Consider the following 23,688-nt stretch of genomic DNA (forward strand, 5'->3'; position numbering starts at 1 on the left):
TTAGCACTTTATCATTGCCCCCAAAGTTCCAATTGTAAGAGATTCATTATCCTTTTGACATGCTCCATGGCTCCTTTTGAATCCAAAGTCCCAAAGGGAACTAAGAAAACATGTATATAGTATCTGTATTGAGCGTGACTATAGAAACTTTGATGATAGGTCCGCAGAATGGCAAAAATGCAACTTTTTTGTACCTTTTTTTTTGCCCAAAAAAAAATTGGTGAGGTCAAAGCAACCATATGTTTTGGTCACCAACCCACTGAAGTTAACGGGGCATTTTATCTCATGTCCTACAAAAATCCCCACCCTTATTTATATGCAATCAACCGTAAGAAATTGCTGTTTTGGGCAAAATGCACTGGTCCATCAACTTTGGAGGCTTGTAGTGACCAAGGGATGAGAAAAATTACAAGTTTCTCATTTTTTCCATATGTAGTAGTTATTGAACTATAAGCTCATGAAAGGATTTTTCAAAGTGAGTGGATATACTATGGTTTTGGAATTTTTTCCCAAAACCCTGAAAGGACACTTTTATGTCCTGTTAGGTTACCATTCTAGTGTTAAAGAATATCAAATCATTATCAGCCTTGAAAGGTACAGAAGCAATCATGCTTGCCCAAAAATTGGGATACAACGAGCCTGTGATCAAAGTACATGAATCCAGGAATTATATAAAGCATCTAAAAATTCAGTATGATCTCAAATAGCCCTATATCAAGAAATGATGGAGCAATGTTTTGTAACATTTTGTCATTTATAAAGATCTTTATGTACTCAGAGACTTTGTTAGAGTACTTAGGGTTTCAAGATATATGAAGATGTAAATGATTAATAGTTTTTTAAATTGTCTTTCAATACTATAAGTAACTTCTGAGTTTCATGTGCCAAATGCTCTTTTTTTAAAAAGCTTTTATAGTTGTTTGCTTTGAATTTGAGTTCACTGTGCCATCAAGGACAATCTACATGCTCATAAGGTCAAATCTTGCTCTGTAACCTTGGGCGAATTTCACTTTATGGTCTCAACACCCTATGAATCTAAGGCCTAGGGTCATAGTTTGGCATGTGTTCTTGCATAGGACTTACTGAGTGTAACCACAAATTAGCACCCTATGTCCCTAAGGTCTTCAACACACTTAAGATCTCTATGATAAATTTTTTTTTTTAATCATTTAGGGCTTCTAAGAAAAAATATTTTGTTGTTAGATTATCACAAAATAGAGGAACTCCCTTTCATATTACATCAAATATCACATTCAAACCAAGAGCAATGGTTTCATTATCTACCAACATCTTTCAAACAGGACAAACGAACGCTTATCTTGGATTTAGAGGGTGTGCTTCTTGCAACATTTGAGCTTCAATCAAGGCCAACTTGGACCAAGTACATGTGTATTGTAGAAGATAACAATGAGGTGTATTCGGTGCGTCCAGATGCAGAGTATTTCTTAAGATTTTGCTTTGAGTTCTTTGAGGTTTGGATTTGGAGCTGCCATCGTTTACAAAAATCTCAACACATAATCAAGACCTGTTTTCCTACAGAAAGTCACAAATTCAAGATGATTATGGATAACCGGTGCTGCCAAAATTCAAATTTCATGATCGGTTACAAAAAAGCCTATCACAAAAATCTTTCGACCATATGGAAGCTATTTGATTATTTAGATGGGGGCAACACTATAATATTTGATGATAGTCCATATCGAGTGATGCGGAATATGCAAGGAACTTATATGATTTTTCCAAAGTTTTGGAACCAACCTACTCAATTGCTTCAAAGTTTTTTAAAAGATGAAATTGTTCCATGGTTATGTGGATAGTTGTATGCTAAAGAAAAGAGAGACTATACCATAAGAAATTTTGTAATATTCCGTCCTGATCCTGAGACCACTATGTAATGCAATGTTATATGTCTCAAAGAACTCAATCTCAAGAGAAGGAGGCCATTTTAAGTGTACTAGTTAAATATTCGAAATAGCATCTACCAAGTATTTGGCAATGTGTACTTTTCAAAATTTAAGCTTGATGGAATGTTGTGGGATATCTTGAAACATCTTTAAACTGTTTTTTTTAATGAAGTGCATCCTATTGTGAGGAGACTTCTCTCATTCAAGTTCTTTGGTTTCATTGTTTGATGCTTCTATGGTATTGTTAACTTTTTCTTCTTATTAATTGTCTTTAGTAAGTGATCCAAACAATCAGAATGTTCTTGACATTTGGTAGTGTTACAAAACGGTGTTTTTTGAACACCCTCAATATTGGAGATATCATACTCTTTCTAGTTAGTACTTTATTGTACATGCGATGAAGACCATCATTTTTATGAAACTGTCAAGTTGGTGGTCATGTTTATGTTTATACTGTATACTATTTTGACATAATCAATGTATACAATTCGTATTATTCACATCAAATGGTGTTTTTAAACACCTCCTTTTTTTGAGACACCGTCTCTAAAACCTTTGAGTGAAGTTTTAAAGCATGTACTTGATGTAAAAAATCTTCATCTTAACATTGATTCTTTGGCACAAACTTATATTAGGAGTTTTTATATTGTAGTTTTATGTTAAGAAATAATTTCAAAGTTAGAATTATGATAGTTTATCGAAGTAAGTGTCTCATCCAACTTTGTATAGTTAAATAAAATACCAAATGGAATTATAGGTGCAATAGATGACATCTTATGGTCTTAAGGCCATATAGGGGATACTCTATAGTATTGTTTAGATTTTTTAATTTTTTGTGAACATAGATCATAGAGGGTTTTTTTCACTACCATAGAGGATATCCTATGGCTTTGGGGCCACATGGTCTCAATATTGAGCGTAGAGGATTTCTTACTAGCATAGAGGGTACCTTGTGGCCCTAGGTCCATAGGGTGCAAACACAGAGTATAGAGGATTTCTTACTAGCACAGAGGACGCCCTATGGTCTAAGGCCATATGGTGACAACATATAGAATAAAGGGTTTCTAACTAGCATACGAGGCACACCTTGTGCGCCTGGGGACATAGAGTGCAAACATAGAGCATAGAAGGGTTTCTTATTGGCATAAACAACATCTTGTGTCCCTAAGACAACCTACAGCCTTAGGGACATAGGGTGGCACATAAATAAAGTCCGATATGGATTTGAAGGACTGGATCTCTTTATACGTTAGGACCAGCCTAACAATCCTAACCCTATGGCCTTGAGGTCATAAAGAGACATATTAAAGTCATATACATGTCTACAACGAGCACCATATGGCCTTAAGGCCATAAGTGAAATAGATGGCATCTCATGGTCTTATAGCCATAGGATACTATATAGTATTGTTTTGACTTTTTAAGTGTGAAATATTAGTTTGAATGTTGTTTAAATTATCGTGTATTTAAAACTTGATAGCATGCTACAAAACCATGACCAAGTATTTCGTTATACATGGATTAAGGTCACCAAATTATGACAAGAGTGTTTAATAGTATTTGCTTTTACATATTATCTTTTTTAATTGCTGTAATCAATCTATATGTTGCTTTAAAATCATATCAATTGGTTTTTTTGACACCTCATTTTTTGAGAAGCTACTTCTAGAAGCATTTGTTGAATTTTGAAAAGCACTAATGTCATATAAATCCTCTTTCCAAAAACTATATTGGAGGTTTATTATTAAATTTTATAGTAGAGAAATTAAAATAGACGCATACAATCATGATAATTTATTTAAATTAAAGGCAACTAGAGCTTAGAATTCATTAAATAACACAATCCTAGCATACACATTTAGAATTTGGGAAACGGGATTTTTCCAAATTATCTAAAATGGTGTTCCCTGTGCAAAGGATATGCCAATGTCTGCATGTATTCGTTTTGAGTTAACTCAAATTGAGCTCTTAAGAGTATTTTTTTTATAACAAAAAAACTACAAAGGTTAGAGTACATAAATTAAGGTTTAGAGGATCTACAAAGTGCAAAGAAGTTTAGTGCAAAAACCTTCAAATATAGTAAATTTGCCTCTAAAATGTTTGAAAAAAGATATGGTATAGCCAAATGCTTGAAATCTTCAATTTAGTGTAATCCCACTTGTAGATTTTGAAATTTATCTCTAATTTATAGATTTGAAAGTGAGAAAACCTACAAAGTATAGAGAAATTGAGTGTAAAATCCTTCAAATATAATGAAGTTTCCCAAAATTTCTCATATGCAAGTTTTCTTTGTTTTTAAGAGAAAGCACTATGCGTCAACTCGATTTAGTGTAACCCCCCTTACAAAATTTTTGAGTTTTGCATCAAGACTTTTAATTTTCCTTTAAACGCTCGAGAAAACCTAGATTTAATGCAATCCCACTTACAAATTTTGAGATTCATCTTTGAATTCCAAGTCAACCCAAAGGCGAGAGCACTGACAAAGCTCAAAGAAATCTAGCATAAAAACCTTCAAAATAGTCGAAAATTGTCGGAGTTTCCTCTCGTCATCCACATTTGCCATTTGTTGAGGTCTACTCCTACCTTGGGCTTGCACATCTTCTGCCTTGGATTTTTTGCATTGAACTTTTCAAATTGCGTCAACTCTCAATTCTGTCAATTCTCAATTTCGTAGATGTCGATGTCGATTTTTTATTTTTGATTCTTGATTGTGGATTTTTTCGATTGTTGCTTTGTCGATTGTTGATTGTAAAGCCAATACTTATTCTCTCTCTCCTCTCTCTCTAGTGTTGGTGTGAGAGCTCTCTCTCTCTCTCTCTCTCTCTCTCTCTCTCTCTCTCTTTTATAGACACACATACACTCACTCACTCACACAGACTGTAGTGAATGATGCTCTCCCTCTCACTCACTTACACATGCTCTCTCTCTCTCTCTCTCTCTCTCTCTCTCTCTCACACACACACACACACACACACACACACACACACACATAGTGCGTGCAGGACATCCATAAAAAAATGTTGGACTCCTATCGCTGGATTGTTGAGCTCAATGTACTTCATTAATACAATGAAAATGTGGAAAGCCTTCGTGCAATGTGCCAACACCTCAAGGAATGGCACATCGACTTTGTCTCTTAAATTCACACACATAGAGAGAATGGGTCTCTCTCTCTCTCTCTCTCTCTCTCTCTCTCTCTCTCTCACACACACACACACACACACACACACACACACACACACACAAACACACATAAGAGCGATGTCAATTATCATTTACAACATAGAAGCTCCCTCTGAAGGGAGGCTCATTGAGCAACACATGGAGAAAAATTCTTTATAGCCTTCAAAATGTAAAGCAAAGCCACCCTTCAAATGAGTTTAGAAAATGAAAGTAGTTAGTGGTCATCCTTCAAATTAAGGGCTAGAGTGAAATGGCCTCCCAAAAACTATACGCTTAAGTATCATAAATTTAGATAGAGTGCTAAGGTCTTTTTGACTTTCCAATGCCAAGACTCCCTTAGAAGTCTTTTCATTTTCTAGCATCTAGTACTTACCCTTTACTTTTGCATTTTCAATTAAATGTTTTTTTAAAGATTCTCTGTGAAATAAATCAGAATGTAACACATGGAGGGTCTCTCCTTCCTTAAAATTTTTAAGCTGCTTCATATATAGTATAGGGTTTAGGGTTCTTTAATGTGTCTATAGTAAGGAGGACAACCCAACAGAGACTCAACAACTCGATTTTGGCGTTGATCTAACATGCCATGCAAATCAACAAAAAAAAAACGCGTGGAGGTCCTTTCCTTCCTCTAATTTTTTGAACTCCATTATAAAGAGTATAGATAATGGACTATTGTATAATAGAAAAAATCTATTGTGCATCCCAGTGCTCAAGAACAACCTAGGTTTAGTATAATCCCACCTACAAATTTTATCAACTATATCTTATGTACCTTGGAGGCCTTTGCCAAGTGACATAAGGAAAGGGCTTGGAAGGCGGGAAGGAGACCAAGGCAAAGCAAGAAAGAGAGCGGATTTGGTTCCAAGAAAAGGGTCTCTCTCTCTCTCTCTCTCTCTCTCTCTCTCTCTCCATCCATAGGAAGGGCCACACACCCGTAAGACTTAATTTGAATGTTAGAACATCCACATCAATTGGAGGAAACAACTTAGGTTTAGTATAATCCCACCTAATTTTATTGAGATTTATCTCTAATTACGGATGGATTTTATTAAGCAAGAGGAAGCGCCTTGCCGAGAAGAACTTGATAGAAATATAGTGTACTTGCAAAAATGTTCGGGTATGTTTTGGATCACAGTGTGTATATGTTGTATTGGTTGGACACCCCTGTGCAAAGGATATGCCAATGTCTGCATGTATTCGTTTTGAGTTAACTCAAATTGAGCTCTTAAGAGCATTTTTTTATAACAAAAAAACTACAAAGGTTAGAGAACATAAATAGGTTTAGAGGATCTACAAAGTGCAGAGAAGTTTAGTGCAAAAACCTTCAAATATAGTAAATTTGCCTCTAAAATAATTGAAAAAAGGTATGGTATAGCCAAATGCTTGAAATCCTCAATTTAGTGTAATCCCACCTGTAGATTTTGAAATTTATCTCTACATTATAGATTTGAAAGTGAGGAACCTACAAAGTATAGAGAAATTAAGTGTAAAATCCTTCAAATATAATCAAGTTTCCGCCTAAAATTTCTCATATGCAAGTTTTCTTCGTTTTTAAGAGAAACCGCTATGCGTCAACTTGATTTAGTGTAACCCCCCTTACAAAATTTTTGAGTTTTGCATCAAGACTTTTAATTTTCCTTTAAACGCTCGTGAAAACCTAGATTTAATGCAATCCCACTTACAAATTTTGAGATTCATCTTTGAATTCCAAGTCAACCCAAAGGCGAGAGCACTGACAAAGCTCAAAGAAATCTAGCATAAAAACCTTCAAAATAGTCGAAAATTGTCGGAGTTTCCTCTCGTCATCCACATTTGCCATTTGTTGAGGTCTACTCCTACCTTGGGCTTGCACATCTTCTGCCTTGGATTTTTTGCATTGAACTTTTCAAATTGCGTCAACTCTCAATTCTGTCAATTCTCAATTTCGTAGATGTCGATGTCGATTTTTTATTTTTGATTCTTGATTGTGGATTTTTTCGATTGTTGCTTTGTCGATTGTTGATTGTAAAGCCAATACTTATTCTCTCTCTCCTCTCTCTCTAGTGTTGGTGTGAGAGCTCTCTCTCTCTCTCTCTCTCTCTCTTTTATAGACACACATACACTCACTCACTCACACAGGCTGTAGTGAATGATGCTCTCCCTCTCAGTCACTTACACATGCTCTCTCTCTCTCTCTCTCTCTCACACACACACACACACACACACACACACACATAGTGCATGCAGGACATCCATAACAAAATGTTGGACTCCTATCGCTGGATTGTTGAGCTCAATGTACTTCATTAATGCAATGAAAATGTGGAAAGCCTTCGTGCAATGTGCCAACACCTCAAGGAATGGCACGTCGACTTTGTCTCTTAAATTCACACACATAGAGAGAATGGGTCTCTCTCTCTCTCTCTCTCTCTCTCTCTCTCTCTCTCTCTCTCTCTCACCTACTCTCTCTCTCTCTCACACACACACACATAAGATCGACGTCAATTATCATTTACAACATAGAAGGTCCCTGTCAGAAGGGAGGTTCATTGAGCAACACATGGAGAAAAATTCTTTATGGCCTTCAAAAGGTAAAGCAAAGCCACCCTTCAAATGAGTTTCAAAAATGAAAGTAGTTAGTGGTCATCCTTAAAATTGAGGGCCGGAGTGAAATGCCCTCCCAAAAACTATAGGCTTAAGTATCATAAATTTAGATAGAGTACTAAGGTCTTTTTGACTTTCCACTGCCAAGACTCCCTTAGAAGTCTTTTCGTTTTCTACCATCTAGTACTTACCCTTTACTTTTTGGCCTGCTGAAGAAAAGGCCTTAGTGTTGGGCTGGGTTGGGCGTCCTTTGACGGATGGCGTCCACATGGACGGCCAGTAGGTTTTTAGCTTTGTGTGAAGGCGAGGGCTGTAGGACAACATGACTGTGGAGAAGGCGTGCGAGTTTACATTGTTGTCACCTGATGCTTCCGCCAGCTCGCGTGTGGTTGCAGCCAATCTCTGACAGGAAGCCCTCTTCTCGGCATTGCCCAGCTCTGCCTGCCACAGTGCAAGCTCTCTCTTCGCTACACACACACGCGCGTGTATATCCTACATTCTTGCTGAGTTATCAGATCGCAAGGCCCCTATCAGCGATTCCTTCGAAGATCTGCTTTTCTGGTTTTGGAAGGATGCCCAATGTTGGCTGAGAGGTGAACCCAAATTCCAATTTTGGTAGCTCATTTGTACTCTACTGGTAGAACACTGATTTTGCTGAGGAAAGCCCTATGATCTCTACTTTTCTATCGGCAAACTGTAGACAAGCTTGCTTTTTGGTTGTATATAATGCAAGACTGTTTGAGCTAAATTATTCGTAGTCAGAGAAACTATTTGTTTAGAATTTGGCTTGGAAGAGTGGAGGTAAGCGCTAGTGTTTCTGCGTGAAATGAGTAATCTTTTCAAGCTTTAGACTCCCTCTCTATCCAAAACTTGTACCTTATTTGTATGTCTTTGAGCTGCTCAGCTTAGCTCAATCTTCTTTTTGATCCTTGTAGACCAAGATCATCATCATCATACAAATCCAATTCTGTATTGTGCGCTTTCCAATTCAGCTGTATGAAAAATTATGGATCCTTAATTTCAACTCAAACCAATTGAGACATAAATTTGGCCACGGGGGGCTTCTTGGGGCTTAATCAATGCTAATTTGAACATTCTGGAGAGATATATTGGGAGCTCTTGTTAAGAAGGGTACTTGATTTAAAGATGATGGAGATGGACACAGAGATGGAGATGGAGGAGGTGCCATCAGAGGAAAGAGCTATGTATGGGCAAGGAGGTGGTGCAAGTGAGGAAGGGGTGATGTGCTCATGGGGTGCGAGCAACGAGGGCTTTGATGATGAGTTGTCTATGCTACTGGGCCACACCAAGGTCATCGTGATAGGCAATAATCGAACAAAATCTGTTCTAGTTGGCCTGTAAGGAGTTGTGAAGAAGGCGGTTGGCCTTGGAGACTGGCATTGGCTGGTACAATGCCATGACATTATATCTCATTCCATTATCTTGGGAAGGTCTGCTTATGCTTATCTTGGGAATGTCTGCTTTGCTGTGTTGCATTGTCGCAGAAAAACAAACATCCACCTCTGTCAATCTTTGAAGGCCTCTCTCTCGCACCTGAATTCCACATTTTAATTTTCATGTTTAGGGTTAGATTTTATTGTGCCTTTGAAGTAAGCATTCTCTCAGCTTCATTGAGAGGGATCTATTAATCTTTAAACAAAGAATTACTAATAATCTCTGCAGGCCATTGTGACTCCTCACCTTGTTCATTTTCCATCAAATGTTTTTTTAAAGGTTCTCTTTGAAATGAAGCAGAATGTGACACATGGAGGGTCTCTCCTTCCTTGAAAATTTTAAGTTGTTTCATATATAGTATAGGGTTTAGGGTTCTTTGATGTGTCTATAGTAAGGAGGACGACCCAACATGGACTCAACAACTCGATTTTCGTGTTCATCTAACATGCCATGCAAATCAACAAAAAAAAACGCGTGGAGGTCCTCTCCTTCCTCTAATTTTTTGAACTCCATTATAAAGAGTATAGATAATGAACTATTGTATAATAGAAAAAATCTATTGTGTACCCCAATGCTCAAGAACAACCTAGGTTTAGTATTAGCCCACCTACAAATTTTATCAACTATATCTTATGCACCTTGGAGGCCTTTTTTCCAAGTGACATAAGGAAAGGGCTTGGAAGGCGGGGAGGAGACCAAGGCAAAGCACGAAAGAGAGTGGATTTGGTGCCAAGAAAAGGGTCTCTCTCTCTCTCTCTCTCTCTCTCTCTCTCTCACCATCCATAGGAAGGGCCACACACCCGTAAGATTTAATTTGAATGTTAGAACACCCACAACAATTGGAGGAAAAACTTAGGTTTAGTATAATCCCATCTAATTTTTTTGAGATTTATCTCTAATTACGGATGGCTTTTATTAAGCAAGAGGAAGCGGCTTGCCGAGAAGAACTTGATAGAAATATAATGTACTTGCGAAAATGTTCGGGTATGTTTTGGATCACAGTGTGCATATGTTGTATCCGTATCCGTAACAAAATGTTGGACTCTTATTGTTGGATTGTTGAGCTCAATGTACTTCATTAATGCAATGCAAATGTGGAAAGCCTTCGTGCAATGTTGCAACACCTCAAGGAATGGCACATCGACTTTGTCTCTTAAATTCACACACAAAGGGAGAATGGGTCTCTCTTGCTCTCTCTCTCTCTCTAGCAGGTTTCAGGAGAGGTTTTTCCACTCTTGACCAGATTCTGTCACTCAGAGCTATTATTGAGGAGGGTAGACACCATGGCAAGAGAATCTATTGTATCTTTGTGGATTTTTGCAAAGCTTTTGACACAGTGCCGAGAGCCAGACTTATACACAGACTACAGGACATGGGTGTGCCTACAGAGCTAATATGGGGTATTCTAGCTCTATACAGGACAGTGATGGGACGGGTACACACCACTGAGGGAATGTCTGACATGGTCCACTCCACTATTGGAGTAAAGCAGCGATGCCCACTATCCCCGACTCTTTTTGGGATGTATGTGGATGAGTTTTCAGACTATGTAGAGCGGCAAGGAGACAGGGGGGCTCAGCTAGCAGGGACATGGATTTCGCTGTTACTATATGTTGATGATATTGTGTTGATTTCAGACTCCCCAGAGGGGATGCAACGTCATTGGATGCTGTGCATACATTTGCTCATGATAGTGGATTGTCGATCAATCTGGGAAAAACCAAGGTTGTGGTGTTCAACACCACACCACAGTGGGTCAGGAGGTCGGCACCCACATTTATGTATGGTCAGGAGACTGTGGAGTACACAGATGCATATACCTATCTTGGGGTAGTATTCAGTGGACCGGTGTTTTCACTAAGGAGAGCATCAGAGGCTAGACTGACGAGAGCATATGCAGCTTTGGGAGGACTGGAGAGGATGTGTTCGCAGGTTCAGTTTCAGGAACCGTGAACAAAGCTATGGCTCTTTGACACTCTAGTGACTCCAGATATGCTCTAGGGAGTTCAAGTATGGGGACCCTCAGTAGACCACCATGGGAGATCTGGTAATACAGATGGATGGAGATGTATGGAGAGGCCTCTTGTCTCTATGATCGCTCGGATGATTCGGGCTAAGGCCTCAATACCACATCAGATTATCCGAGCCGAGCTAGCCGTCCCCCCCCCTCGTGGTGGAGGCACTGACGAGATCAGTTTCCTTTATGCACAGTTTATGGGATCTCCCCAGAGGCAGATACGCTCGGCTTGCCCTAGTCATCTCGACAACTAGCTCTATAAGGCGATACAGCATGTTGGTATGGACAAATGGCACCATGGTTCCAGTCGCATGGTCTCAATATGGATAGATTACCTCCGCTTCAATACTCCTTGGATGTACCCTCCTTGTCTCTCACACGAACAGAGATTACCAGGCTCATACGTCAGGATCTGATTCAATTAAACACCACCAGGAGCACATGGATACAGTCGACACAGGAGTTGGGCACAAAGTTGGCCTTCTACAGAGAGCATCTTCTCCAACTCACGGAGGACGGCTTTGTGACTAGGCCACCATACATGGATACACACTTATCTCATGGGATAAGATGCGCTATTGGATAGATGCGCACATCCTCACATCAGCTCTAGATCGAGACTGGCCGATTTCGAGGGGTGCCGGCAGGAGCTTGGATATGTCACCTATGTAACTTAGAGCCAGAGACGTGCACTACACATGCCAGTGCCCGGCAAACTATGAGATACGCGGACGCTTCCACTGCTTGTTCAGAGAAGGGTTCGGACCTTTTTCTAGAGTCATGAGATACAAGGATCAGAAGTGTCTCGGATTGTTCCTGCTAGAGCTGTGCAGACTTAAGGGAGAGCTTGCTGAGGACATCAGGGGGAAAGACAGTCTCAGAGACGAATCACGGAGTTCTTTACACCAGACAGAGGAGAGCAAATGGAGCAGTCATTACAGCCTACTCATACTAGAGGTACACTGCTTGACAGAGCCACTGAACTTGGCAGATCCATACGTCCATGACCTCGGGGGGTCTCCCACTACTGACGAAGGTTGCAACAGAAGATACAGATCACTCTAGCTCGACATGCAAGACGCCCAACCAGATTTCTGACCATGGAGGAAGTCGATGAGATCCGACAGCGACCAATGAGAGATTTGATATGAACCCACAAACCCGCCCTCTCCCCCTCCGCCGCCCCCCCCCCCCCCCCCCCCCCCCCTTTATTCCCTTTCTCCTTAGTGCCTTAGTGTTTTAGTTTTAGTTCTTTGTAACTTGGTAACTTTGTAACTTGATAATTTTCGTACTCAGACATGGTATCAGATTCACCAATTGTAACTTTTTGGTCTTATAGGTCATTTTGGCCTTTTGAAGACGTAATATAACATTTCATTTCATTTCATTTCTTTCTCACTTACACACACATAAGATCGACGTCAATTATCATTTACAACATAGAAGGTCCCTATCCGAAGGAAGGTTCATTGAACAACACATGGAGAAAAATTCTTTATGGCCTTCAAAATGTAAAGCAAAGCCACCCTTCAAATGAGTTTCAAAAATGAAAGTAGTTAGTGGTCATCGTTAAAATTGAGGGCTGGAGTGAAATGGCCTCTCAAAAACTATAGGCTTAAGTATCATAAATTTAGATAGAGTACTAAGGTCTTTATTGACTTTCCACTGCCAAGACTCCCTTAGAAGCAGTGTTTGGAAAAAAATGTGTCTCAGCTTAATATCATGCCGTTTTCAATTTCTAAAATGTCGCTTGAGGGCAAGGGGAAAAGGAGAAATTCCACCTCAAAATAGAGAAAAATAATGTAAAAACCTAAAAAAGTTGTTGGAAAATTTCTTGTTGGAAAATTCACGAAAAGGAATTTTGTATGTTTGGAAATATGATTTTTTTCGAACACTCCTTAGAAGTCTTTTCATTTTCTACCATCTAGTACTTACCCTTTACTTTTGCATTTTCAATTAAATATTTTTTTAAAGGTTCTCTTTGAGTAAAACAGAATGTGACACATGGAGGGTCTCTCCTTCCTTGAAAATTTTAAGCTGCTTCATATATACTAGTATGTGACCCGCGCGTTGCTGCGACCAAAAAAACATGGCCACTATTCTCATAGGGCTATCTTTTCCTCCCAGTGGAACACCATCAATACTCTATTCTACATGTAAGTCTGTTGTATTTTTAAAAGTGATGCATGACACAACCTCTTGACAAATTCTAACAAATATGAATATGTAGCTGCAAATCATTTTTTAATACCAAGCTTGGGAGCGAGGCTCAAAGAAATAATTTTTTGTGAGTTGTTTGTCCTTGTTCAATAAACTTCTATTAGGTTGGAGAGAGAGAGAGAGAGAGAGAGAGAGAGAGAGAGAGAGAGAGTCCTCCTTTTTGTGTGTCTATGTCTAGCAATGCTACGAAGCTTGATTATATAGCTTAGATAAGTTAGCATGGTGTGAAATATTTGAAAGCTAAGAGAATTCAATGTGAACATAAAACTTTGTTTAAAAATGGATTGGATTCTATAGAATTGGTTTCAACAATGGAGTGAGTTCAATAGAATTGGTTTCAAGACCGGGAACACAATTGGATTCAATGTTTTGACTCCACTCTCTTACTTGCTTCTATCCTTGCTTCTTTCTTGTGAGAGCAAGGCATGGCAATAGTGCACATCATAACCTACTATATAGTAGGAAGGACGTTTTCCCCTTGGTCCACCTAGGGTTGATTGAAGTGCTACCAAATGCAAAATTAAAAACTGAGTAAGTAAGCACGTTTTTAAATATGAGTTCCCATAACTTGGTACAATGTGTAATCATAAAACTTTTCATGTCTAAGAGTGGAGTTGTGAAAAAATTATTAGGGCTCATAGTTTCCAATGTAGCAAGAGAGCTTCAAGTTTCAAAGAGATGAGTTGACTTTCTTTTAATATCAAGAATGTTATTGGCCCTTCCGTCTATGTTTCTCTATAGATGCCACACTTGCTTGCATCTCTATCTATGTTTTGTGCATAAGTATGGTAATGGTGTTCATCAGATCATAACGATGCATAAGTAGATTAGTACGTGTACACTATTTGTTCATGTACACTTATGCACCATCGGCACCTTCAAATGTTATAGAAATGAAAGCAAAATAAGGTCACCTAATAGTTTATGTGGATGCTCTGGGCCTTCCACTATATATAGTATAGAAGTTGTATGTGAATGCTCAAAGAAAATCTAGATTTAGTGTAATCCTACGTACAAATTTTGAGATTTACCTCTAAATGCTAATTGAAGGTGAGAAGAAACCCTGATTTTATCAGAATTCCACATATGAATTTTGAGATTCACATCTAAATCTGCCCTCCCACCTCGGATTCCTCGTGTTTCTTTGGATTCAGTCACGTCGCCTTGGGTTCAAGAGCACCTTCTGCCTCGGTTTTGCTTGTGTTCAACGTTAAACCTCGGATTTGTTTTCAAATACAAAGCTTCCAATGCTCATATAGTAGAAGTAGATTACGTATAAAATTTTTGATATGCATGTTTACCAAGTGTCTCAGCAGAAGCATTGTGTATATGAGTGGCTATCAGATTGCTTGAAAGAAAAACACAAGTTTTGTGTATTCTCACATATGAAAATTTGAAATCCACCTCTAAATTCTAGTTTTGAAGATGAGAAAACCTACAAATTTTAGGGAAAAATCAGTGATGAAACATAGAAACATTGCCTTTAATTTTCAATAAGTCGGTTTCTAAACTTTTTTGGCAAGGGTCCCCTTGGTGAGTAGGAGTCCCCATGAACTTGATGGAACAATCTCTCTCTCTCTCTCTCTCTCATGACCAATGACATGTGTAACAACCCCATCAGTTGCATGCATGTCCCCAAAGTGATACATAATCAAGTCGACTCACAAACAGACCAACCTTCTCCTTTTTTTCTAGAGATAGATGTTTGACATTAGTTAGTGTATATATACATATGTGTGTGTGTGTGAAAATTTATAGATTTTTTAGGGTGGCACATGGTTTAACTCTCAAAAATAAAAAGGATCAAATAACTCCTAACTGATAAAAGGCCCGTCAATTGAGAATCTCTCTCCCCATTTGAGATGCCAATGTTAGGGTTGGTTTTTTGTTAGACATTTGACCCATTTTAAGGTATTTTTCTTGTTTTGTGTGGGAAAAAATGTTAGCTACTCTTTTAAAAGTACATGATAATATTTGACCCATTTTAAGGTATTTTTCTTGTTTTGTGTGGGAAAAAATGTTAGCTACTCTTTTAAAAGTACATGATAATATTAAGAGAATAACAATTTCTTGGAAATTTGAAAGGCAAGGGTGTCTTTGGTGGGTAGGAGTCCCCATGAGCTCAATAGTAAAATATCTCTCTCTCTCTCTCTCTCTCTCTCTCATGGCCAATGACATGTAAAACAACCTATCATTTGCATGCATGTCCCCAAAGCGATACAAAATGAAGTGGACTCACAAACATTCAAACCTTCTTCTTTTTTTCTAGGGATAGATGTTTGACATTAGTTAGTGTGTGTGTGTGTCCATCATAATATAGAAATTTTATAAATTTTTTAGGGTGTCACATGGTTTAACTCTCAAAAATAAAAAGGATTTAATAACTCTGACTTGATAAAAGGCCTGCCAATTGGGAAATATCTCTCCCCATTTGAGATCCCAATGTTAGGTTTGTTTTTTTTCAAACATTTTACCCATTTCAAGACATTTTTCTTGTTTTATATGGAAAAAATATTAGCTACTCTTTTGAAAATACATGATAATATTAAGAAAATAACAATGTCTTAAGGGCAAGGGTGTCCTAGTGAGTAGGAGTCCCCATGAGCTCAATCGTAAAATTTCTTTCTCTCTCTCTCTCTCTCAAATGTAGATAACAACCCCTACCTTTGAATGCATGCTCTCAAAGCGAGACCAACCTAAATTGATGCGCGGACATGCGAACCTTCTCCTTTTTCTCAACCACTTTTAAAAATAAAAACTTACACAAATTTATAAAATGTATCAATATTGGTATTGAAAAAAGCCCCTTGATAAAACAAAGCCAAATATATCATTAAAAATCAAATTTTTATTAAATAACAAAATCTCCACCAAAATTATGTTTACTTGCCTAGGTGGAGTGAAACTATATTTATACATTTATTCTATGTATAGTTGAAAGTCTTTGATCTTTACATTGTACATTTTGAAAGGTTTTTCATTTCCCTATGCATGTCAAATCTCTGACCCTTCACTTTTGCATTTTACATTAGATGTTTGGTCTAAACTTTTGTGAAGCGAACCAATGCATGACACCAATGCATGACACGTGGATGTCTTCTTCTTGCTTGAAATTTTTAAGGTGCATAAGTATCTCCACCAAAATTATGTTTACTTGCCTGGGTGAAGTGGAACTATATTTATACATTTATTCTATGTATAGTTGAAAGTCTTTGGTCTTTACATTGTACATTTTGAATGGCTTTTCATTTCCCTATGCATGTCAAATCTGACCCTTCACTTTTGCGTTTTACATTAGATGTTTGGTCTAAACTTTTGTGAGGTGAACCAATGCATGACACGAGGATGTCTTCTTCTTGCTTGAAATTTTTGAGCTGCATAAGTATAATATAGATAATATAGAGTATAGAAGTATAGATATCGAATATAGATGTATCCTCTTGAGCACTTTTTCTACTCTTTACTTGATACTTCAATTCGAGGTCATGGTTGTTTCATATACATTCCTAATTTCCTAGCCTATTTGTTGCACTTGTAGGTACACAAATTGTTAGTGCCTCATATTAAATCGATGAAGGCCTTTGTCAAGTGAGTGTGTGTGTGTGTGCGCGCGCGCAATTCTTTGAGATAAAAAAACTCCTTGATGAGACTCACGTCATACATTTACCCCGTTTAGAGGTATCCCCGACAGGGAGCCTATGAAAGCTTACAAAGAAGAGAGATTATCACGAAAACTGTTGACGACTATATATGACAGATCGTTAAATTTTTCTATGACGTTACGTTTTCTCATGGCTGTGTCACGTGTCTGTGAGAGAGAGAGAGAGAGAGAGAGAGAGGCCCAAAGACAGAGAGTACGGAGGGACACACCAAAAAAAGTCATCACAAAATTTATGTCAGAGAAAATAGGTTATCACTAATTAAGGGTTCTCTGCTGTACACGAGCACCAAATCGTTCTTCCCGAAGGCAGTACTGCGCCAATGATTGTAGGCATTATCTTGATTATTGGAATTACACTATAATTAATGGTCTTCACACTTCATATCTAATTTGGTACAGAATATTGTTGATGAGGCCAATATAATGCAGCAGCCATGAGTGCAAATCGCACTCCTTGATCACTTGCAACGACCAGATTGTGAGATGTTTGCATTCGGGCTGGAATCGAATGGCATCGGCGCCCGGTAAAACCCAAAAAAAAGTAGTATGTTTATGTGTAAGTATCTTCCTCTCTGCGACGGCATTCCTGAAGACCCTTCACACATCTTGGCCCTACATCAAGTCCCATTCGTCATTTTGAACAACCACATGGTATACATAGAAGACTCAGCCAGCCGGGTCTCTGATACCAATGCAACAAAATTTGCAGAATCTTATAGACTGCCAGTGCCATCATCTATATTTTGCATTCAACCCATCCACTATTATGGCATTACCCACTCATTGATGTCAGAAGATGTCGCTTTGACGGCAATGGGAACGCACTACCCTTGATGCAGCTGTGAACAGAGCCTGAGTGAGATGAAGCATGAGAAGAAGCAGGATGATATTGATGAGCTGAAAGCATGACGGACTGCGATGGCGATGGTTGGGATGGGAATGGCATATTGCTGTGCATGAGGGGTTGTGACATCTTAGTGTATTCTTCCAAGGGGTGCTTTACCTCTAGAAGAAGGGCTACCACATCATTCATAGTGGGCCGGTCCATGGGGCGTCGATTTACACATAAAAGTGCTACCCCCAATGCTTGCTCCATCTCTTGGACAAAGGGGTCTGGCATTCCCCTCAGCCGAGGATCCACTATTTCGAGTGTTGCTAATTGATGGCTTCGCTTCATCATTCGCACCCACTCTACTATGTGAAGACCATCACTTGTGGTTGGCTCCACAGCCCGTCTCCCTGTTATTACCTCCAGCAACACCACTCCATAGCTGTACACATCGCTCTTTTCGGTGATCTTCAGAGTATAACCATATTCTGCACGCAAAATTCAATAGTTTCAATTCTAATTCATCATCTAACAGACTATGATTTGCTATGGCATGTGAAGAGCTTGGGGTGATGTAATTGTTTTGTGAAGCCAGCTTTGGATCCTTTTTACCCTTAAATAAGAAGGTGAAAACCATATTCGCCAAAGGAAAATTCTACATTAATTTGAAAAGCTTTTCAACTAAAAATCTTGAAATTTTGAGCCAGCCTCAAATCCTTCTTGCAAAAATTTGAGTAGGCCATTTTTAAAATTTGAACAGGTTTTGGATAAAGCAAACCTACCTTTTCAGGAGCCCTTCACCAGACATCTTTCTTTACATCAAGCAATGAAGTGATCTTCTACTTCTCTACTGAAGTTAGATTGTAGAACAAAGTAAGCACTAGCTGCTGTCATAGACAGGGAACCTTAGAGTGTGTCGAACATGGAACCCATCTTACCAACCTCACATGTGTAATAGAGTGTGTACTCGAAGAAAAATCCAACAGATCTTTTGAGATAATGAGGTTTACCTGGTGCAATATAGCCGTAGGAGCCCGCCACTTTCGACATGTTCTCTTTGGTACGCTCGGAGGTCTCCACGAGCTTGGCAAGCCCAAAATCTGCAAGGAAAGGCTGAAACTTTGAGTCCAGTAGGATGTTATTCGACTTGACATCCCGGTGGAGAATAGCAGGCACACAATCATGATGTAGATAGGCCAGTCCATGTGCTGCTCCGAGCACGATATTATACCTCATTTCCCAATCCACATGAGTGCCCTTCCTCTCAAATAACAAGTCTGCCAGACTTCCATTGGGCATGTAGTCATATAGCAACAGCCTTTCTGTTCTGTTGGTGCAATATCCGAGCAGCCGTACTATGTTGCGATGCCGAATGTGCCCGAGTGTCTCTATCTCCGATCCGAATGAGTCGTGCGCCTCCTCATTCAAGTCGCCTTTCTTGCCCGCTGGCCATAATTTCTTCACTGCCACACAGATTTCACCCGGCAAGTCCACCTTGTACACCAGCCCTGAGCATCCTCTTCCTATAATGTTGCGGTCCACAAGGCCATCCAGCACATCATCTGCAGACAGATTGAGCTTACAAAAGTATGTTACACTCCATGGCCATGGACTGTCTACCTCTTCTAAATCCATCTCTTTTCCTGCTCTTCGCATCCTATATACCACAAGAAGCGCAATAAGAAAGAAGATTGCGGCTGCCGCTGATGCGAAGAGGCAGATGACAAGAGACGTTGCACCACTGCTCGTCTTGTTCAAGTTCTGTCCTAATACAGCACATGAATCTGAAGAGGAGTAAGAGCTGCAGAGGCCTGGGTTCCCCATTACCGAACTCGAGGAAAGCGTTCGGAAGAAAGGCGTATTGGGGATGGAGCCAGTGAAGGAATTGTATGAGACATTAAGGAATGCAAGGCTTTGCAAAGAACTCAGAACTAGCAGGCTTCCCGAGAGGTGGTTGTGGGAGAGATCCAACGACTGAAGCTGGGAAAGAGCGGCAAATTCGTGAGGGATGGGGCCGGACAAGTTGTTCCAGCTGAGATCCAAGGCGATATCCAAGCTGCTAATGTTGCCGATTTCCGGTGGAATTGGCCCACTCAGAAAGTTATGGCTCAAATCCAACAATGTAAGCTTCAAACAGAAATGGAGATTTCTGGGGATGGCACCCACGAGTAAGTTGTCGCTGAGAACGAGCTTGTTGAGCACCCTAAAGCCATTAATCTCTGCAGGTATAGATCCTGTGAGCTGATTTGTGCCAAGGTCAAGCTGCTGAAGATTACTCATCGACCCAAACCCGGACGGTAAGCTGCCCGAGAGCTTATTGGTGTGAGCATCCAGGGATTGCAAGGAGGTAAGCTTGCTCAAGCTTGCAGGGATGGGACCTTCAAACTGATTCTCAAACAGATCAAGAAATTCAAGCTTTCTAAGGTTACCAAGCTCCTTTGGGAGAGGCCCTGTGATTGCATTTACCGCCAAGCGCAGACGGATGAGAGACTTGCAATTTCCAACTTGAGCAGGAAGTGGGCCTGTGAGATTGTTGGCTAGAAGGATAAGTTTTACCATGTTTTGGAGGCCGAAAAGCTCCGCCGGGATAGGCCCGGAGAGCTGATTGTACGAGAGATCCACGGCGACAAGAGCCACACATCCACCGACGCTAGGTGGAATAGGACCTGTAATGTTGTTTCTCCATAAGAACAATGTCTCAAGCTGCTTTAATTGTCCGATTGAGGCTGGTATCGGACCTGAAAACTCATTGTTATCCAGCTCCACATCCATGAGGCTGATGCAATTCGCAAGCTCCCACGGCAAGCTCCCATTTAGCAGATTGACACTCAAAAGTAGCTGTTGCAAGAAGGTGAGATTGCCCAACTCTTTGGGTATGGGGCCTGAGAGGCTATTGGTAGAGAAATCGAGTACCTGCAAGGCTGTACATCCGCCGATTCCGCCCGGTATCGGCCCCTGTAATGCATTTCCCCACAGCAAGATCTCACTCAATTGCTGCAACTTACCAAGTTCTCGTGGTATCGAGCCCACAAGGTGATTCAAATGGAGAAACAACAACTGCAAGCTGGTGCAATTACCGAGCTCGGGTGGAATAGAGCCCGAAAGCTGCGTACTGTAAAGAGAGAGAATTTGTAGGTTGGGTAGGAGACCAATTGATGCAGGAATAGTGCCAGAAATGCTGGTCGCTGCAGCTCCTAGTTGGGTGAGGTTGAGGCAATTGCTAAGCTCTGGGGGTAGAGGCCCATAGAGCAAGGCATTCCCACCAATGCGCAGGGTTTCCAAGCTAGTTAAGTTGCCAAAGTGGGGAGAAAGCGTACCTGTGAGGTTGTTGTCGTGGAGCCAGAGCATGCGGAGAGAGGAGCAGTTGGCGAGTTGCAGGGGAATGCTCCCTTGCAAGAGATTGGAATGGAGGAAGAGAGAATGCAGCTGTGAGAGCGCTCCCATCTCGATTGGGATTGGGCCAGTGAAGGCATTGGAGCTGAGATCCAGAGTCTGCAGCAATGGGAGGCTTCCCAATTCGGGTGGCAATGGGCCGCTCATGTTGGTGAAGGAGAGATTGAGCAGGCGGAGCTCTGAGAGCTTCCCAAGCATGGGCGATAGGGAGCCGTGTAGGTAGACGTCAGACAGCGATAGATCGATCACTCGACCGCCCGCATTGCACTTGATGCCATACCATGAGCAGGGTGTGTCGTCCTCAGCTCTCCATTGTAGCACTCGTGCGTCTGGCTCCTGCATTGTGCTATGAAATGCAAGCAATGCTTCTCCATCTGCAGAGAGAGAAAAGCCAGTTATGGCACAATAATGGAGGAGGAGAAGGAGAGAGAGTAGCAGCTTGCAAGAACAGAGAAGAGCGAGGAGGAAGGGGGTACTAAGTATGCATTGCAGGCGCACAAGAGGAGGCCTATCTGATGGTGGTGCTGCAGCAGGCAACAATATAGTCATTGCTGAAAGGGAGGGTGGAATGAGGATCTCCTCATGCATGCGACGAGAGAGAGAGAGAGAGAGAGAGAGAGAGAGAGAGAGAGAGAGAGAGATCAGAGAGCGTTTGTTTGTACTACTGTGTGTTTGTGTGCATCCAATTGGAGAGGCAGAACAGAAGAGTAGTAGGTGGTAGGCTGATGATTGTGAAATGGATGTGGGGTTCTTTTGGGTCCCTGGAGAAGACATGTGCTGCTGTTCATATTCCTTGTTCTATATGAGAGAGACAGAAAAGAGAGAGAGGGGAGCGAGAGACTGCAAGAGAGACCCAGCCCAGCTGCCCAAGTCGCCCAGCTACAGTGCTGATACAATAAGATGAAGAGAGAGAGAGAGAGAGAGACCCAAGTCGCCCAACTACATAAGGATGCAGAAAGGAAGATAAAATTTGGACGCCTGCATGCAAGATGGCAGTGGGCACGTACCTCTCATAATGCCGCGGCTGTGCAGCTGCAGTCTGCTAGAGAGAGAGTGACAAGAAATCAATATGCAAAGAAAGAAGAGAGAGGAGAGAAACCGGCCCCCCCCCCTTCACACCATCGCGATTCGCCTTTCTTCAGGGTTCAGCTGATGGTCGATGGTGGTGCTGATGGTGCGCACTTGCTGCTGTCTCTCTTGCCCTTTCCACAACATGAGCTTGTTATGCCTTTGCACCTTTTCAAGTGTTTTAAGTATTCTCCCATTTACATGAACATAAAGCAAAGCATAGGAGTAAAAAAATATCTCTAGCCAGATGTAGATTTTGCTGATGTGTCTTCTCTGACGCCATGACCATCGCACGGCAAGTTGTGAGGAGTCAGGACGCCCCTTAGTTGAAGATGGGGGACTTATTGATAAACAACACTTGATTTCTCGGCCGTATTTAAGACACCTAAGCGAGTTGTGCACGATTTTTTTGCGTGGTGCAGATTTTCACGTTGTGTTTGGCTCAGGAGAAAGGGCAAGACACGGTGCACTTGCAACATAAGAGTTGGCGGTCGCAATGGCCTACTTGATGCATCCAAGAGAGAATAAGGAAACACTGTGGAAAAAAAATGGGGTCCAATAAAATTTTCGCACTCAGACCAAATCACAGATAGCCGAAAAGGGGATTTGAACCACACTCCCCGCGAATCAGACTCCACCACATCATGTTAACCATTCAACCACTAGCTCTTCTTTGTACTAGAATCGGCTTGTTTGCAATTTATTATTTGTTCTTCAATTGGATTTGGCTAGCAAGGGCAAGTGGATTTGGGTAGGTTACAACGTCGTTTGCGCATGGAGTCAATAACCTTGTCTGCAAGTCACTCGAATTAGTCGCCAAGGTTGATGAAAATCCCTGAATCCTCAACTAGAAGGCTAGCAACTTGACTTGGAAGAAGAGTACCAGAGACCACACTTTGAGCATGGTTTTCCACCCTTTGGTGATGCATACAAAGGAGAGTTTCTTGTGTTAATGAGAGGCCTACAGGCCATACCACACTATGGTAGTGATTGTGATGAGACTTGAGAGGGTCGCTAATGTCCATATGTCTAGCTAGGGCTACTTCATCTTTTGAATATGATGTTAATCTTCATCTTCAAGATTGTATTCTCCCATATAGGTTCTAGTTCTTATCGGAGGTTCTAGTTTTTATCTTTGCATGGCAGTGCATGCATTTCTTGAAACCCTAATCCCAAAACTCAACATTTGGCACCGATTCAACAATAGATCTATGTGCATAAAACATTTTGAATAATGAAAATGATGCGAATGAAATGGCATTATTCACGAATACTCAAATTAATTACAAATTTACAAATAATATTACTGTATATCGATCCATACCTTATCGATCGATACAATGTTTTGAATTAAAGAGTTTTTATCCTCACACTC

At 40.5% G+C, this 23,688-nt stretch overlaps 1 protein-coding gene across 3 annotated transcripts; it reads right to left on the bottom strand.

Moving 5' to 3' along the window:
* Nucleotides 1–17,236: 17,236 nt before the first annotated feature.
* LOC147460291 (uncharacterized) lies at nucleotides 17,237–22,401 on the bottom strand. Of its 3 annotated transcripts, none has more exons than XM_086511378.1 (3): nucleotides 22,253–22,401; nucleotides 18,863–21,619; nucleotides 17,237–18,340 (listed from the first exon to the last, which is right to left on the bottom strand). In XM_086511378.1, the coding sequence occupies exons 1-3, from the start codon at nucleotides 22,257–22,259 to the stop codon at nucleotides 17,796–17,798; spliced, it is 3,309 nt and encodes a 1,102-aa protein (XP_086367504.1). In that variant the 5' UTR covers nucleotides 22,260–22,401; the 3' UTR covers nucleotides 17,237–17,795. The 3 variants fall into 3 exon arrangements, with proteins under 3 accessions (XP_086367504.1, XP_086367503.1, XP_086367502.1); XM_086511377.1 differs by lacking the exon at nucleotides 22,253–22,401 and adding an exon at nucleotides 21,722–22,101; XM_086511376.1 differs by lacking the exon at nucleotides 22,253–22,401 and having other exon boundaries at nucleotides 18,863–22,101.
* Nucleotides 22,402–23,688: the final 1,287 nt, after the last annotated feature.

The sequence above is a fragment of the Adiantum capillus-veneris genome, chromosome 4 (assembly GCF_014529385.1).
Source record: "Adiantum capillus-veneris isolate H3 chromosome 4, ASM1452938v2, whole genome shotgun sequence".
Classification (NCBI taxonomy): Eukaryota; Viridiplantae; Streptophyta; class Polypodiopsida; order Polypodiales; family Pteridaceae; genus Adiantum; species Adiantum capillus-veneris.